The following is a 16,019-nucleotide window of genomic DNA, read 5'->3' on the forward strand; positions in this document are numbered from 1 at the left end:
ACGTAAAGTTGCATCAAGATTGAGGTTTTTTTTAAGTAAATTTCGCGGGTTTTGAAAGTAGTTTTTCCGACGCTGAAGCAGTTGCGCTGTCCGTGGTGCTGAAACGCAGAAAACTTTTCGTCATTATTTTTCAGTCGTCGCTCCAGTAAGGCTGTCTTAATTCATCCAGATGCTTTTAAGGGTTACAATAAAATAAATCGGGTTTTTTTTTGTTCTTTTTACTTATTTATGCTTTTTTTTTTCTTTTTATACTGAGGGAAACTTTGCTACAAGAAGTTAGTTACCGTCTTCACTAATCATGAACGCAACAAAGCATTAATCAGTCAACATTTCTTTTTCCATTTGGAGGATTTTCCGGTTGCTTTCCCGCCCCCTGAAATTCCAGGGAGCCATTTTTTAATTCCGCCGCCCCGGGTCCAGCTCAAGCCCTGAAACGCCGGGGATCTCGCCTGCCTGCGGGGAGAGCGGAGCCTCCCAGAGACCCGCAGCAGCTTGTCTATTGGCCATAAAAATCAGTGGATGTGAGGCTGAATGACATGAGGGGGAAATGGGGCGTAAAATTAAAGAATCTTGCAGAAGGCGAGAAGTGGAGAAGCAAGGCAAAGCGCCCCCTCCCCCTTCAACGCGCACACACAAATACTGTGCATTCATAGGCTGCAGAAACGCACCTCCTGAAAGTGAAATATACCAAAATCAAAAGGCTACTGTGGAAAAAAAAAAGGTTCTGTAGCTGCAGAGATGAGCTGCAGCAGCAGCAGCTTCAAGGCTTCATGCTTTCTCCCGTCGCGTCGCCGTTCCTGTCGCTGATTTGTCACTTTTATGTTCCAGGATCTGTCTGAGCAGAGAGACATGGCCAAGCAGCCGGCCGGCTACATCCCAATGCAGCAGCAGCAGGAAGGAGCGGCGGGATTTACAGCAAACAAACCGGACAACACGGTGCCATGCCAACCACACGCCCCTCACCACCACCCGGCGCCTCAACCGCCGCCTCCGTGCAACGAGAGTAAAACTTTTTGTCCCCCGGAGAATAAACCGGGAGAACCGGACTCCAATAAGGAGTATGGGACGTTTAAAAGCGCGCCGGCGCCTCCCGTCCCCGGATCAGTGGCCATCAACTCGGCCTTCAGGAAGGATTCAGCCGGCGACCCGCTGCGGGCCACGGCGGAGCAAAACAACACCCCGGGCAACTGGACGACCATGAGCCAGACCACCATCATACTGGGAACAGATGGAAACACGTCTGTTCAGCCGGGGACTTTAGCGGGGGTAAGTGTGCTAAATGAGGCGTTTCCTGCGCTGCTGGAGGCAGGTGCGCTGCGGATGTTTCTGATTAAAACGAAGCGCAAAGATGAATGGAGGTGAAGGGCGCAAAAGCCCCTGGCAAGAACAAACATTCAGAGTTTGCGGAGCTTCGTGCTGCTTCTTGATTGTCGAGGATTTGGTTTAAAAGACTTGATTATGAAATTCATATTTTATAATTCGCTGTTTTTGTAAGGATTAGTCACTTAAAGGGGTTTTTATTTACGTGTTTCAGTCAAATTTGATTTACTTCGTATTACAAAACCAAACTCTTCAATTTGTGTAAATGCTGTAATCGTGCATGCTCCGGTTGCTTCTTTTTAATTATTCTTTCCTTGTGCATCTAATTAAAGCATGCCAAACTTTAAATCTTGCTTATGTCAGCAAAAAAAAAAAGAAAAAAAAAAGATACACGTCAAACAGAGGTTGCTGTCTCTTCTGTTCTTCTGCGCCATTTTCAATAACCGTCTCCTCTTTATAAAAATTCATATCTGTTTCGGTTAAGGTATTATAATTGATTTTGCTCGCGGTTAAAACCCCAGAAGCGGGTTGGACTGCAGGATTTGACTCCTAACTCTCGCGGTATTTGGCGGTGATCCCGGATCCCAGCAGACGCACTTGGTACAGCCCAGGTGTTTCCCGCCAGACAGGCTGCGCTGAGCACGAGACTGCGGATCACAACCTGTCGCGAGGGGACATCCCTCTCTCACGCGCACACTAGATTTTACTTACATTTAGATTCTGTTTCATTAGTTTTGCTTTTGCGTGATGTCGGATTTTTTTTTTTTTTTTGTCTCTGCACCTAAAATTTGTGCTTTATTGGCGGAAAGATGTTTGTAAATAAATGCAGCTGAAGATAGAAAATATTTAAAATCTCCCATCATCAAATTGATAGAAAATCCGCTAATTTTAAGTTTTTGCAGAACATACACAACATGTTTTTGTGCCCATTTAAAACGAGAACATGTATTTTATCAAAATTATTTAAGAAGCTAAAACCCCCTTTAAAAATATCTTCTTTCTGCTCGTGTCTGGTTTATATATATTGTCTAAATCGATGTATTTTCTGCCAGTTTCTCCCAAGTTGCACACTTTGCTCAATTCTTTTTGTTTGTAAATATATTTTATGAATAAATTGACTCGACTGGTTATTTTGGGTTCGGTTTAATCTAGTTTTATTTTTCATTTCATTTAGAGAATGATCTAAAGTTTATTTCTCCTCTCAGGCGGACGTTGTTGTTGATGATGATGATGATGATGAGGGGGGAGATGAGAATAAGGCCAGAGGAAACTGGTCCAATAAACTGGATTTTATTCTGTCCATGGTTGGCTACGCGGTGGGACTGGGAAACGTGTGGAGGTTCCCTTATCTTGCCTTCCAAAATGGTGGAGGTAAGAGTTCAGAAACCGAAGAAAAAAAGAAATAAAATCATGATTTCAAAAGATTATGTTGAGGTTTATGTTATGCATCAAATAAAAAACGGGAAAAATGATCAGATTTATATTTCTTTGCAAAAATAAAATGTAATAAATATACTTGAAGGCCTTAAAACAACGCAAAACATGAAACGTCGGGAAATTATTTTAATAGCATTGAAAAAAAAAATAAACACCACCTTCTATTTACATTAAAAACAGTCAAAAATATTTGCTTGATTTTTACTTTTAATGACAGGAATGCCATTTTTAACCTAACCTTTCAGTGAATCTGATCATTTAGAGGCAGGTTTTTCACCCTGCTGAGGGTTTTATTCTCTAATTTGTGTAATTTTCTCCCCAGGTGCTTTTTTGATTCCCTATCTGACCATGCTGGGCATCGCTGGGATCCCAATCTTTTTGCTGGAAGTGTCTCTGGGCCAGTTTGCCAGCCAGGGGCCCGTGTCAGTTTGGAAATGCATTCCCGCTCTCCAAGGTAAACTGGCGCCACTAATAAAAAGCAAATAAAAAATAATAATAACAAAAAAAAAAATAAGTCAGAAAAATGAAACAATAATAACAACTATTTCTCAAATTTTCTAAAGAGTAATGTATATATTTCGTCTCATTTATTTATTTTAGGTTGCGGGATTGCCATGTTGATAATATCTGTCTTGATAGCCATATACTATAACATTATAATGTGCTGGACACTGTACTACCTGTTCGCTTCGTTGAAGGGCTCACTGCCATGGGCTAACTGTAGGAATGAGTGGAACACGCTGGAATGTAAGGACAAAGACATGCTGCTGTTAGGTAAGACACACACCTTCACACACTCACACACATTCACCAAAAGCCCCCCTCTGCCTCTCGTTCTCTCTCCACAATGCGCAATGCGTCATGACTCCCTCAGCCGAGGTGTCCTGCAGTATAATGAATCCTGACCTGCGATCTCTGCAGCGAGTGACAAATGAAGAGCTGCTCACTCATGTCTGGTGCGTCTCTAATGACGCCGGCTGATGAGGACATGGACGGGAGGCCTCCGTGAGACACATCAAATTATTCGGAGTTCAAGATTTCAACGGAATTTGCTTTGAATCCTACAGTAAATACATATTTTAATGGTTTTAAAAATGCAGTGCACAGCTGTGGCATCGCGATTCTTAGAGAAACTATTCATAAAACTGCGTTTTGCTTTTACAGAAAAGTCCAGGAATTAAACATTGAGTCGTTTAACAGCGTTTTGCGTCGAATAATCGTGAAAACTGGTTATATTTTCTGTAATATTTGCCCTCAGCGATTCTGTGAATTCAGCACTAAAACTGCTTGCTTGACAAATTTACTGTACGGACTGGGCTGCTGCAGTGCTGCAGTGAGCCCGACACTGACCTCTGCTGGCGAAACAGACAAATAACATCTGTTCTTTGTCAAAAATCGATGTATTTATGAGTTATAACTCATAAATACATCGATATTTGGACGAAATACGTCCAATATTTGCTCGGTGCACTCGACTGTTTACTGTTATACAGTAAAAAATTATCAGCAGTAATTTGGATTATTTGGACTGTAATAGTGAAAAAATGTCACATTTTCAGCATTTAATTCATGTGTTTATTAATACCAGAGCTCCAAACTAAGTATTTAACTAACAAGCTAAATATTTAGTTTGTAAACTGAATTAAGTAAGTAGTTAGGAAGCAAAGTATTTATCTGGTGAATTAAATATTTAGTTTGGAACTTTGGCATTGAAAATATGACAGTTTTCTTGTCTTTATGGCAGGTTAAATAAACCAAATTATTTTTTGCTGTGTAATTTGCTCATCACATAACTTCAAAATGTATCTGAAAATTATTCTTACACATTTCACAGTGCTTTAAAATCTTGTTGGATATCAGGCTTTTGGTTGGGATATTTTTTTATTTATCAGTTTTAAAGGCTAAAATGAAACTTTGTCTTGGATGCATGTTGCCATTTGTATATAAAAACCGTCATGAACTGTGATCTCATAGAGCAAAAACCTAAAGTTTAAGCATAAAAGTTGGGAATCGGAAGCATTAAGGTTCGTACAGTGGATCAACACATGAATCAAACTTTTTTCTGACTTTCAGTGCTTCACAACATCGACTCCGTGTTGCAGAAACCTTCTTTCCCTGCAAATTACACCATTTTCCCATTTTACGCTGCGTGAAAACGAAGCAAACTGCAGGCCTGTGTGCATCTCTGCCAGTTCAAATGTGTTGATTTCTGATTGGAACAGACTCCTGCATCCTGCGGGACAGAAACCCCGTTTCCATCAAGAACTCCACTTTCTGTCTGTCCGCCAACGCCGTGGGAAACCTGACAAAGCTGCTTAACATGACGGCGGACGGCAACAAGACCTACGTCAGCCCCAGTGAGGAATACTTCAAGTGAGTCTGTTTTCTAATAAACGCTTCCACTTTCTCTGCAAAGTTTGTCTGGTTTCTGTTGTCTGTTCATTCCTGGTCTTATCAGAGAGGGAAATCACCAAATCCAGGGTTAAATTATAAGATTCTCACTCTTATATTGTTGTTTTTTATCAGTTTGAGACATAAATCCTGTCAAATTTAAAACTAAATAAGCAGAAAATGTCATTTGAATCTGTTTTCTGTGCCTCAGACTAATCTTCAGCCTAACTATTTACCCACTATTAATATTATTTTTGAAACATTTTTCTTTTCGGAGTATTTTTACTTTAGTAATTTTGTTATGAAGTATTAAAAGTATCTCTATTCTTACTTGAGTAAAGTTTTTTACCCACTAAATGAAAAACATAAACATGTTTTTACCAAAAATTCACCAAACACAGACACACACCTGCAGTTTTTATTTTTATTTATATCAAAATTTTCACTTAACTTTATATTTTGGTCCATCTGATCATGCAATTTTTTACTATGAAATGACTGATCATTTAAAGTAAAGTTTTACATGGATTCAAATAATTTAGGCTGACAAAAATACAAAATGTGTGTCACATATTTCAATCCTTTGCAGACCCTTTGGTGTCTGTGGAGAATGTCTGTCAGGTAAAAATGTGGACTGACTCGTTTCTCATCTGATCTATTTGTTTGTTCTGTAACAAACTTCTTACTACACACACTAGACATTTTATCATTACTGAAGACAATTTGTTGCACTGAATCACAATAAAAAGGCCTGAACTAACTTTTTACTCTGATATAGAATTAAAAGTACAGTTTTTCAGGATTGTAAATGTAAAAACAAACAATAAAATATGGAAGAGTATCTTTTTCGTTCAGTTAGCGACGCTCTACCAAAAGTACACTGAAACTTTTGGTTTTAAGTTGCAAAAAGTTTTAAGGTGTTTGGACGTCAGCAGCAGTGTCAAATACAGTAAACATATCAATCATATTTTAGTTAAGAAAACCGACATCTGATTGTTTCCAGATTACTGGATTGAACTGATTTATGAGAAACTTGATGAAAGTCAGTCTGTGGCTTCCTTTAGCTCTGCATGTAAATAACATATAATAGACGTTTTAATGTAATGTATCTCGTGTTGAAGTTGAGTTTAACGCTTCGCCTTCCTCCTGCAGGTACAATGTGTTGCACATTTCCAAAGGGATTGAATATCCGGGAGACGTCCGCTGGCCCCTGGCAGGCTGCCTCTTCCTGGCCTGGCTCATCGTCTACGCCTCGTTAGCCAAAGGGATCAAGTCATCAGGCAAAGTAAAAACACACACAGCAAATATACTATTAAACATTTTATGGTTTAATCTGTAACAGCTGAGGACAGTTACAGATTAAACAGTAATCTCTTTACTTTTGGTGATTTAAGGGCATTTATTTACAAAAACGCTGTAAATTTATCATTTTAGCTGTTAAAAATGTGTAACTCTCTATAAATCAGGCTCTATTGATTTGTTATACAGGCACAAACACCGAAGTTTCGTCCGGATGTGACGATAGATTGATTGTGTTATGTTGCCCCCTAGTGGTTGAAGCGGGTCAGTACAACACAGCCAAAATTGACACTAAATCCAGGTGAAATCTACACTGTAAAATAGGCAATTTAAAAAAATAAAATGACATCCTAATAACTCACCTTTTAATAATAAAAACATTCTTAATTAGATTTATAAAGGAAAAAAAGCAACAGCCTCACACGTTGAGTCTGCTGCAGTGAATCGAATCTCACGGCTGACATGATGTTGGTGACAGTAATCATGTTAGAGTCCAGGAGGAAATCTGTTTTTATAGGGTCACATAACGATCCTGGTGAAATTTCACTAGAAAATATAACTATCCAGATGGGCACTACTGTAATATTTGGTGAAATCAAATAGAAAATTGTCAACAGCGAAACTCAGAAACTCAAAAAATAGAAAATTGAGATTTATTTTTGTTTGGAAGTATCCTTCTTATTCCTTTTGGACCATGTTAGGATTATTGTGGTACAAAAAATATGTGTCTTTTGCATTCCTTGTTCATGCCTGTTATTTTTATACTGCTATCAGGTTCTAAATAAATACATAAACAAGTTTATTAATTAATTAATCCGGCTTGTACGATGTAATCAGAAAAAATTATTGAGCAACTTGAACCTTCATTTTTGTCCAACCATCAAACTTCAAGATTTAATTTTAAAAACTTATTCAAACCTCCAATAGAAATAAGTGCTTTTATATTGTTTGACTTTTTTGAAACAACGTCTTTGCAAATGTGAACTTAGTTCAAACTGGTCCAAACAAAAAGACTATTTTTTTTCTTCTAGTTTTTATTTAGTCAACGTTAAATGTGCTTTACATGCAGAAATATGAGACGGAATATTTAAAAACATCAAAAATGTTGTTAAATATCAACTAAAATCCACACAAATCTGGAACAAACGTCTGTAAAACTATAAAACCTCTGAAACACTGAATTCCTTTAAATCTAGACTAAAACTTCACCTGTTTGGATTTGTTTTTGATTAATAGTAAATGAAACACTAACCAACATTTTAATGTGTAACGATGGCACTTTGGAAACGTTTCATTTGTTGATTTTTATGATGTAAAGCACTTTGAACTGTCTTGTTGCTGAAATCTGCTGTACAAATAAAATTTGGTTTGATTTTGAACAGTTCTTCTAGTCATTGCATTACTTTAATTTTGCTACTTTCCCCACATGTTTCAGGTGGTTTATTTCACAGCCACGTTTCCGTATGTGGTGCTGGTCATCCTGCTGATCAGAGGAGTGACGCTCCCCGGTGCCGCCGACGGCATCCTGTACTTTATCACGCCAAAATGGGAAAAACTCAACGATGCAAAGGTACATAGAGCTCCTTTTTTTATTACAGCTTCCAAACAGAAACAAAAATAAAATCAGTTTTGACCAGTAATCCGCCTTCGTTTAACTCTTCTCCTGCTCCTCAGGTGTGGAAAGACGCAGCTACTCAGATCTTCTTCTCTTTGTCGGCTGCCTGGGGAGGCCTCATTACGCTCTCCTCCTACAATAAGTTTCACAATAACTGCTACAGGTAAACACTTAAAAGGTAAACTACGCGTCTGTCAGACCTATTAACCCTGACACCTCAGATGCATGATGCTGTATCTGTCTGTGTGGTAGAAATATCCCAATAAATATCACTTTTAGCCACCGCAGCGCACTGCTTCTTTCATTTAAACTACTCCTGTTTACTACATGTTACTGATTGTAAATGATAAACACAACTAGATGGCCTTCAGAAGAAGAAAAAAGCAACAAAAATGTTTCTTTTTTTTCTAAAATCGTGCGCCATCTAGTGCTCAGTTTTTGTATTACCATAATTTAGATTCACATGCAGTTTTTCGTCTTGTCACCAGAGGGCACTGTTGTACCTACATCATGCACCAGCATGTATTTGGAATATAAAAATACTTTTACTAGTTCAACATATGCTTTTTTTTTGTGCTTATGCTGCATCTGGCCTCCCTCCTTTGTTTTTGTTTTTGCAGGGACACCATCATAGTGACGTGCACCAACAGTGCGACCAGCATTTTTGCTGGATTTGTCATCTTCTCTGTTATTGGTTTCATGGCTCAAGAACTGAAGGTGCCAATAGAGAAAGTGGCAGATGAAGGTAAGACAACTAAGCCTGTCCCATCCATCCATCCATCCATCTTCTTGCACCCTTGTCCCTTAATGGGGTCGGGAGGGGTGCTGGTGCCAATCTCCAGCTAACGTTCCGGGCGAGAGGCGGGGTCACCCTGGACAGGTCGCCAGTCTGTCGTAGGGCAACACAGAGACACACAGGACACACAACCATGCACACACACACTCACACCTAGGGGCAATTTGGAGAGGCCAATTAACCTGACAGTCATGTTTTTGGACTGTGGGAGGAAACCAGAGTACCTGGAGAAAACCCACACATGCACAGGGAGAACATGCAAACTCCATGCAGAAAGACCGGGGCCGGGAATCGAACCCAGAACCTTCTTGCTGCAAGGCAACAGCTCTACCAACTGCGCCACTGTGCAGCCCTAAGCCTGTCCCAATAAGCAATAATACATCAATTAATCACGTGGTAAATAATGTCCATTTGCACCATTTATAGTTTTTCTCTGTCTACCAAATACTGGATGATAAAAATCTTCAGTCTGGCTCTTAATTTTATTTATCGTGTTGTTTTGTTTATTTGTTTTGGGGATTTAAAATGTCTTCCAGTTCCAGTGTTAAATGTCTGTTAGAATTTAAAGTTTGTTGAACTTGTTTTCTCACGTTTCTCTGCCTTTTAATCATCTGTGTCCATAATGAGTAGAAAACAAGCATATCTATGTGTTTTTTGTGCATTAATTTCAGGTCCAGGCATAGCCTTTGTGGTGTATCCTGAAGCTCTGACCAGACTCCCTCTGTCTCCTTTCTGGGCAATTATCTTCTTCCTCATGCTCCTGACTCTTGGACTGGATACCATGGTAACTGCTGCTTCCCCCCCACTATGTGATATTATATACAATGCACTCTTACAGTTTATATGTCCTCAGAATAACCAACAAATTACTATGATAAATGTGTGAAAATGTTTTAATTTGTGTGAAAAAGTTGTATTTTTGATTAGATTATGTAATTTACAGTGATAACTCTACAGCAGGGATGTCCAAACGTTTTGTCAGGACAAAATAAGTAAAAAAATTATGATGATAAGATGAAATCAACAAATTAAAGTTGTTTGATTGTTGTTGTTTTTTGTAGAACAAATTTACTCTGTTTATAAGAAAAAGATTTGAGTCACTTTCTTTCAAAACACTTGTTATATTTAGTCGAGTTTAATAAATTAAACAAAAGCTGATCCAGGCACAGAAAAGTTGACTTTTCAGTAAAAGTCGGCATAAACAATGTGGCTCTGCTTGTTATAAAAGTTTGGTTATAAAAAGATAAATACTTTCTGTTGTACTTGACATTTTCTACTGTAAGAAAATTATGTTGGTAATAATTTAACCCTAATTAAAAGACAAGTTTGTATTATTCTTGAACTGCAGTTGGTGGCCACACAAAATCACTGCAAAGACCACAAATGGCCCCTGCGCCGCTCTTTGGACCCCCCCGCTCTACAACAAACAAACAAACTTTAAGGTTAAGACTAATATCAATATTTTCATCTAAAGGATACAAAAATGTAGGAATTTCATGAACTACTGTTTACAACTCCCTTTAAAATAAAATAATAATAAAAAAAGAATTGATGTCCTAATAAAAGCTCCTCACAGTTTAGACATTTATTAAAATTTCTTCATTTCTTCTTATATAATCTTCTGACATTTATATCTCCCTTTATGGTTCTAGTGATTTTTAAATGTGAAACATTGGATGATGGATTAAAACAGATTATTATTTTTTCTTCAAGTTTATGGCACAAATGCTCATAATTTAATGTAGAAGTTTACACATTGAAAATTGTAACGCCATAAGAGAAAGAATTTTAAAAACTTTTTAAGTCTATTGAAATACAATTTCTTCTTTAAGCTTTTGCATCTATTCTTTTCAGTGTGTTTTTTAAATGTTTAAATATATAAACACTGCATTTAAAAACATTTAAAACTAATATTATAATGATTCACTCAACTTTTGATTTCCAGAAAATTTATCAACATGCAAAAATGCATTAAATATAACAGAATTTAGAAGAGAAGTATATGAATTGTCTTTTTTTTATTGTTTGAATTTGAATTAATGTCTAAGTAATCAACATTCCTGCCAATCACATGAATCTCCTGACTTGTTTGCTCCAGAATAAACCTTCAACTGTGCAGGTAACATCCAGTGATGTGTAAACACTGCAGGCATTGACCCAATTAGCATAATTCCCCGTGTCCCGCTGCGTCCCGCTGCGTCTGTCTGCTCGAGAGTTCAAACTCTCCAGGAAGCTGAACAAAGGCTGTCTGTCTGTGATTAGAACGAGTCAAACTAATTAGATCTAAAAGTTTTTAAAAAGCATTAAAATCATTTATGTTCATTTGTAAACATCAACTTTATGTCCTTTATTTTTCAATCATTCGCGTGACGTTTAAGTGTCATGAAAATAAAACATTTAAATCGTTAATCTCAAATGCAAAAATTATCTTTTTTATTGTAATTATTTGAAAAGATAAACGTGAAAGGTGTTCATCTTTGATAGATTTCACCCAGGGATGAACCAGACTTGCACTTTGGCTGATTATTTTTGACTTTTTGATGATGTCACAAAAATCAAGTCAACTTTAGTTTATTGGTTCAGTTAATTTCAGGCAGTTTAAAGTACCGTATTTTCCGCACTATAAGGCACCTAAAAACCTTCAATTTCCTCAAAAGCCGACAGTGCGCCTTATAACCCGGTGAGCCTTTTATATGGACCAATATTGAGCCACAACAGGTCTAGCAACTATGGTAAACAGCTGCCGACTTCATTTTCCCCCATAGAAGAAGAAGCGCGCAGTGCATGCTGGGATAGTTGTCAAAACGCTGGTTTGTAATCTATTAATAAAGTTTGACTGACCTATCTACCCACCATCATCTATAATCAGGTCATCTGCAGGTCAATTAGCGCCACGTTCTCCATGAACATGCTGTGCGCGAACGGAGAAGGGTGACTGACCATCGTCCGGCCACGCCCCGGCCCAGACGCGGAAGGCTCTCCTCGCTGACCGGAGTCGGACTGTTTTGTTGACATTCCCTTTAGTGCAGCTCCATCTAGTGGATGCATAACGTAACTCCAGCCTCTACTGTAGCGTCTATTCTATGCGCCTTATAATGCAGTGCTCCTCATAGTGCGGAAAATACGGTACTTTACGAGACAAAAACGTAACAATAGGGGAAACAATGAGACAATAATCATTATATAACTGTTGTAAAAGAATGAGAATTAATAAAAAGTTAAGGCAGCTCTAAACAAATGGTTTTTAGTCTTGATTTAAATGTTCCAGCAGTTTTGCAGTTTTCTGGAGGTCTGTTCCAGATATGTGGCGCGTAGAAGCTGAATGTTTGGTTCTGGTTCTGGGGATGCAGACCAGAACCAGAACCAGAGGAACCCCAGGATTGAACCTTGATGAAGAAAGCACAACGAAACTTAAAAATATCGACTCTCGATAACTGAATAAAATAATAACAAATAAGAATATCTCAAATGTAAAAAACATGGTGGAAAAACACAGAAACAACTGGGATGTTAAGAAAAAATAAATAAGTAAATAAATAAGAAAATCAAATAATAAAATAAGTAAATGAATGAATGAATGTTAGAATAATTCCCTGTGTTCAGGGCAACAGCAGCTTTTGGATAAAAACTGTTTTTTATTCTGTTTGTTTGACTAAAATTCGAGTCACTTTGCTAATTTACTGGATTTGCTTYGTTAAATAAACACTTCAGTCTCTGGCATGTTGTTTTTCACTTTTATTTTTAATGCTCAGAGCTTTTCCAAGTGTGATCCTGAGCAAACACGTACAGCACCAGCCCCCTTTAAGTGCTCAGCGATGCTCCTGAGGCGAGCAGAGGGCACAGTGGCACATTAGGACACGAGTCAAAGGAAACAGTAAATGATGATGTTATTTTGCCTTGGCAGTGGCAGCTCAGAGGAGAGGGCTGCGGGCTTTGTTGTAGGAAGCAGCTCAGCAGTAATAGGCTTGGGATGTTGACAGGAAATTAGTTTTGGGAGCTCAGGAGGATGGAGAGGAACGGGGAAGTGGCAGATCCAGCTCTGCGTCGGTGCGTTTTCGCTGTGTTCTCATGCATATGTCCTCACACCACCAGCCTCTTTAAATTTCCCTGTTTTATGTATTCATGCGCTGCTGCTCTCCTCTGGGCTCTTTCACCATTATGTCATATTTGCTTTTCTCCAGGCTGACTCCTACATGATGTCGGGTCTCTTCCCTGTGATCCAAAGTCTTCGTTTTTTTTTTTTTTGTTTTCTTCTCCTTCTCAGAGTTATATCAATGTTCTTTTGAACTGTTTTGGAAGTAAATTGAATTACTTTAAAAAGAGTTTATTGGCTAAATGAAGACAAATGCTTCACAACACTAGATGCTGAAATTCTAACAGCTGCAGCTGTTAGAATTTAAATGAGTTAAACTTGCTGGCTGCAGGCTGGTGATTCTGCAGAAGAAGGAGACGATCAGGGAAGATTTGAGATTAGCYGCTTTTCTTCCTCATTCCCTTACTCTCCTCTTCCTCCAATGTTCCCAGTTTGCCACCATCGAAACCATCGTGACGTCCGTGTCGGATGAGTACCCCAAGTACTTGAGGAAACATAAACCGCTCTTCACCCTGGTCTGCTGCCTCTCCTTCTTCATCCTGGGCTTTCCCATGATAACAGAGGTACGAGTTCCTACTTATGACAGGTTACACTGCAAAAACACAAAAACTGACCAAGCAATTTTGACTTACTTTCTAGTGTAAGTATCTGAATTCAAATGAAATAAGACAATATTAACTTCCATGTAACTTTTCAGCTAAAAATAGGAACTTGCTTTAAGTTAATTATTATTTTACTTGAAGCAATACATTTTCCCTACTGTCTTACTAATATATATTTTGTTTTACTGTCTGTGGATTTTTAAAGAGCGGGATGTACATGCTGCAGCTGGTGGACACATACGCAGCCTCCTACTCTTTGGTTATCATCGCCATCTTTGAGCTGGTTGGGATTTCCTACCTCTATGGTGAGTAAATGACCTGCAGCATGACCTTTACTTACTCTGCTTGGTTTTGCACTCCAAGGAACCACTCTGAAAGGTCAGAGGTCAGCAGGAAGCTCCAGCGTTGGWAGAATGAAAGATTGTGAATTTGAATCCAATCTTGTATTTCCTTTAGTGTAAAACAAAACCACAGTGCATGTTTTTTTTCTTAGTTATGCATCCTCTGTGTGTGTTTAAGTATTTTCATGAGTAGCGGTAAAATAAAATAAAAAAATCATCTATAACTGCGTTTTATTCACCATATGTTTGCACAAATTGGAATCACAAAAATACATTTTCTTACTGGAAACACACCACTTCCAAAACAATTCACGATTCTTTTAAGTAAAACATTTTTTTGATATTTTGCAAAATTGCAAAGGAAACACTTTTTTTCACATCACATGAGTCATGTGATCAACAACCAGATGTTACTACTGGCAGAAAAGACAAGAAGACGACAGGAAGTGGTAGGCGGATGATTGTGCTGCATGGTTTTTAGTTACTTATTGCATGAACAAACATGTGATTTCAGTTGTGTTTATCATTTAATGGAAACACAGCAGTTGCAAAATTATATTTTCAGAATATCGACTCAATTTTATGCACCTTTGTAATGGATACTCAGCACCAACCGCTACTGTTTTTATGGTTCATTTATGATGTTTACAGTTAAACAATATGTTTAAGAATTTCTTTTCAAAACAGACAAACGGAGAAAACTCAATGCAGTAGAGTTGCATTTTTAGTTGCACTCATTTTCCTGCAATAATACAATGGGTATTTGTTGCTACAGTAAAGTACATTAGTAGCATAAGCTCATACTTCAAAATAAAATCCATCCATTTTCTTACACCCTCAGTGTCCCTCAGTCGGGTCGGGAGGGTTGCTGGTGCCCATCTCCAGCTAGCGTACCGGGCGAGAGGCGGGGTTCACCCTGGACAGGTCGCCAGTCTGTCGCAGGGCAACACAGAGACACACAGGACACACAACAAAACACACACTCACTCACACCTAGGGACAATTTAGACAGATCAATTAACCTGACAGTCATGTTTTGGGACTGTKGGAGGAAACAGGAGTACCCGGAGAAAACCCATGCATGCACAGGGAGAACATGCAAACTCCATGCAGAAAGACTGGGGCTGGTCTTTCTGCATGGCAACAGCTCTACCAACTGCGCCACTGTGCAGCCCTTCAAAATAAAATAAAAGTCCAAATGTTTTTGTTTGTAATGGTAAAACAGAAAAGTTGTTTCTTATCAACACCTCCAATCAGCTAATTAGGACATAGATAATATGTGATGGTTGTTATGAACTCTAATGTCATCACCGTGGATTATGGCAAGACAAACTTGACAAAAGTCAAGTTTAATTTAAAGCAGCAGTATGTATGTAAAAAAATAATATTTTTTAAAATAAAAGTTACAAATATTTGTGACATTGGTTATTTTCCCACGGAATAAATGTTCTCAAGGTTGAATAAAAAACAAAAAGTCTTCAGTGTTAAAGAAAACAACATGACTCTGTTTTTGGTGTTTTTTACACATCCTCACCAGAGGTGCCAGTAGATGTGAACGCCTCGCACGCACTCACATGTGGTGTTACACTGTTTGGTCTTATTATTTGTTTTTAGTCCAGCCTGAGGCATCATGAACACACGCACAGTCCAACACCTCAGCAGGGACACCAATTACATCTGGGAGACTTTTGTGATTACTGCTGGCCTTCCAGAGGAAATTGGGATTTGCCCCATTGTCCTTCATGCTGGTCTCCTGATATTCCCTACGCGGCCACAAGGGGTCTCTGTTGTAATGTCCAAGTCTGAGCCGCCGACGTGCCCAGGACTCAGGTGTGTGTCAGGTGGCTGTTACCAAGCGAGAGGGTGGCTCGGTTTGTCGGAGCATCAGCACAGGTGACATATTGAAATGATTGTGTGACTCTGCCTCTTCATGTCACTCACAGTTAAGACGAAGGAATGAAGCCATCTGCTCCCTCAGTTTCTCCAGGAATCTGACTCCTTTTACACACACACACACACACACACACACGCACACACACACACACACACACACACACACACACACACACACACACACACACGCACACGCAAAATTTGCTGATGTCCTTTTGAAGGGATCTTATCA

General features: G+C 38.7%; 1 protein-coding gene across 1 annotated transcript in view; it reads left to right on the forward strand.

The window, feature by feature from the left end:
* The first annotated feature begins 619 nt into the window (after positions 1-619).
* slc6a5 (solute carrier family 6 member 5) overlaps positions 620-16,019 on the forward strand; it is a 26,215-nt gene continuing 10,815 nt past the window's right edge. The window contains exons 1-13 of the mRNA XM_008406130.2: positions 620-1,266; positions 2,526-2,691; positions 3,080-3,211; positions 3,358-3,531; positions 4,980-5,130; positions 6,301-6,433; positions 7,883-8,017; positions 8,122-8,225; positions 8,683-8,807; positions 9,530-9,642; positions 13,383-13,514; positions 13,759-13,858; positions 13,917-13,957. Coding sequence (XP_008404352.1) covers positions 820-1,266; positions 2,526-2,691; positions 3,080-3,211; positions 3,358-3,531; positions 4,980-5,130; positions 6,301-6,433; positions 7,883-8,017; positions 8,122-8,225; positions 8,683-8,807; positions 9,530-9,642; positions 13,383-13,514; positions 13,759-13,858; positions 13,917-13,957 — 1,953 coding nt within the window. The 5' untranslated portion in view covers positions 620-819. The remainder of the gene's footprint in view (positions 1,267-2,525; positions 2,692-3,079; positions 3,212-3,357; positions 3,532-4,979; positions 5,131-6,300; positions 6,434-7,882; positions 8,018-8,121; positions 8,226-8,682; positions 8,808-9,529; positions 9,643-13,382; positions 13,515-13,758; positions 13,859-13,916; positions 13,958-16,019) is intronic.

The sequence above is a fragment of the Poecilia reticulata genome, linkage group LG3 (assembly GCF_000633615.1).
Source record: "Poecilia reticulata strain Guanapo linkage group LG3, Guppy_female_1.0+MT, whole genome shotgun sequence".
In the NCBI taxonomy this organism is placed as follows: Eukaryota; Metazoa; Chordata; class Actinopteri; order Cyprinodontiformes; family Poeciliidae; genus Poecilia; species Poecilia reticulata.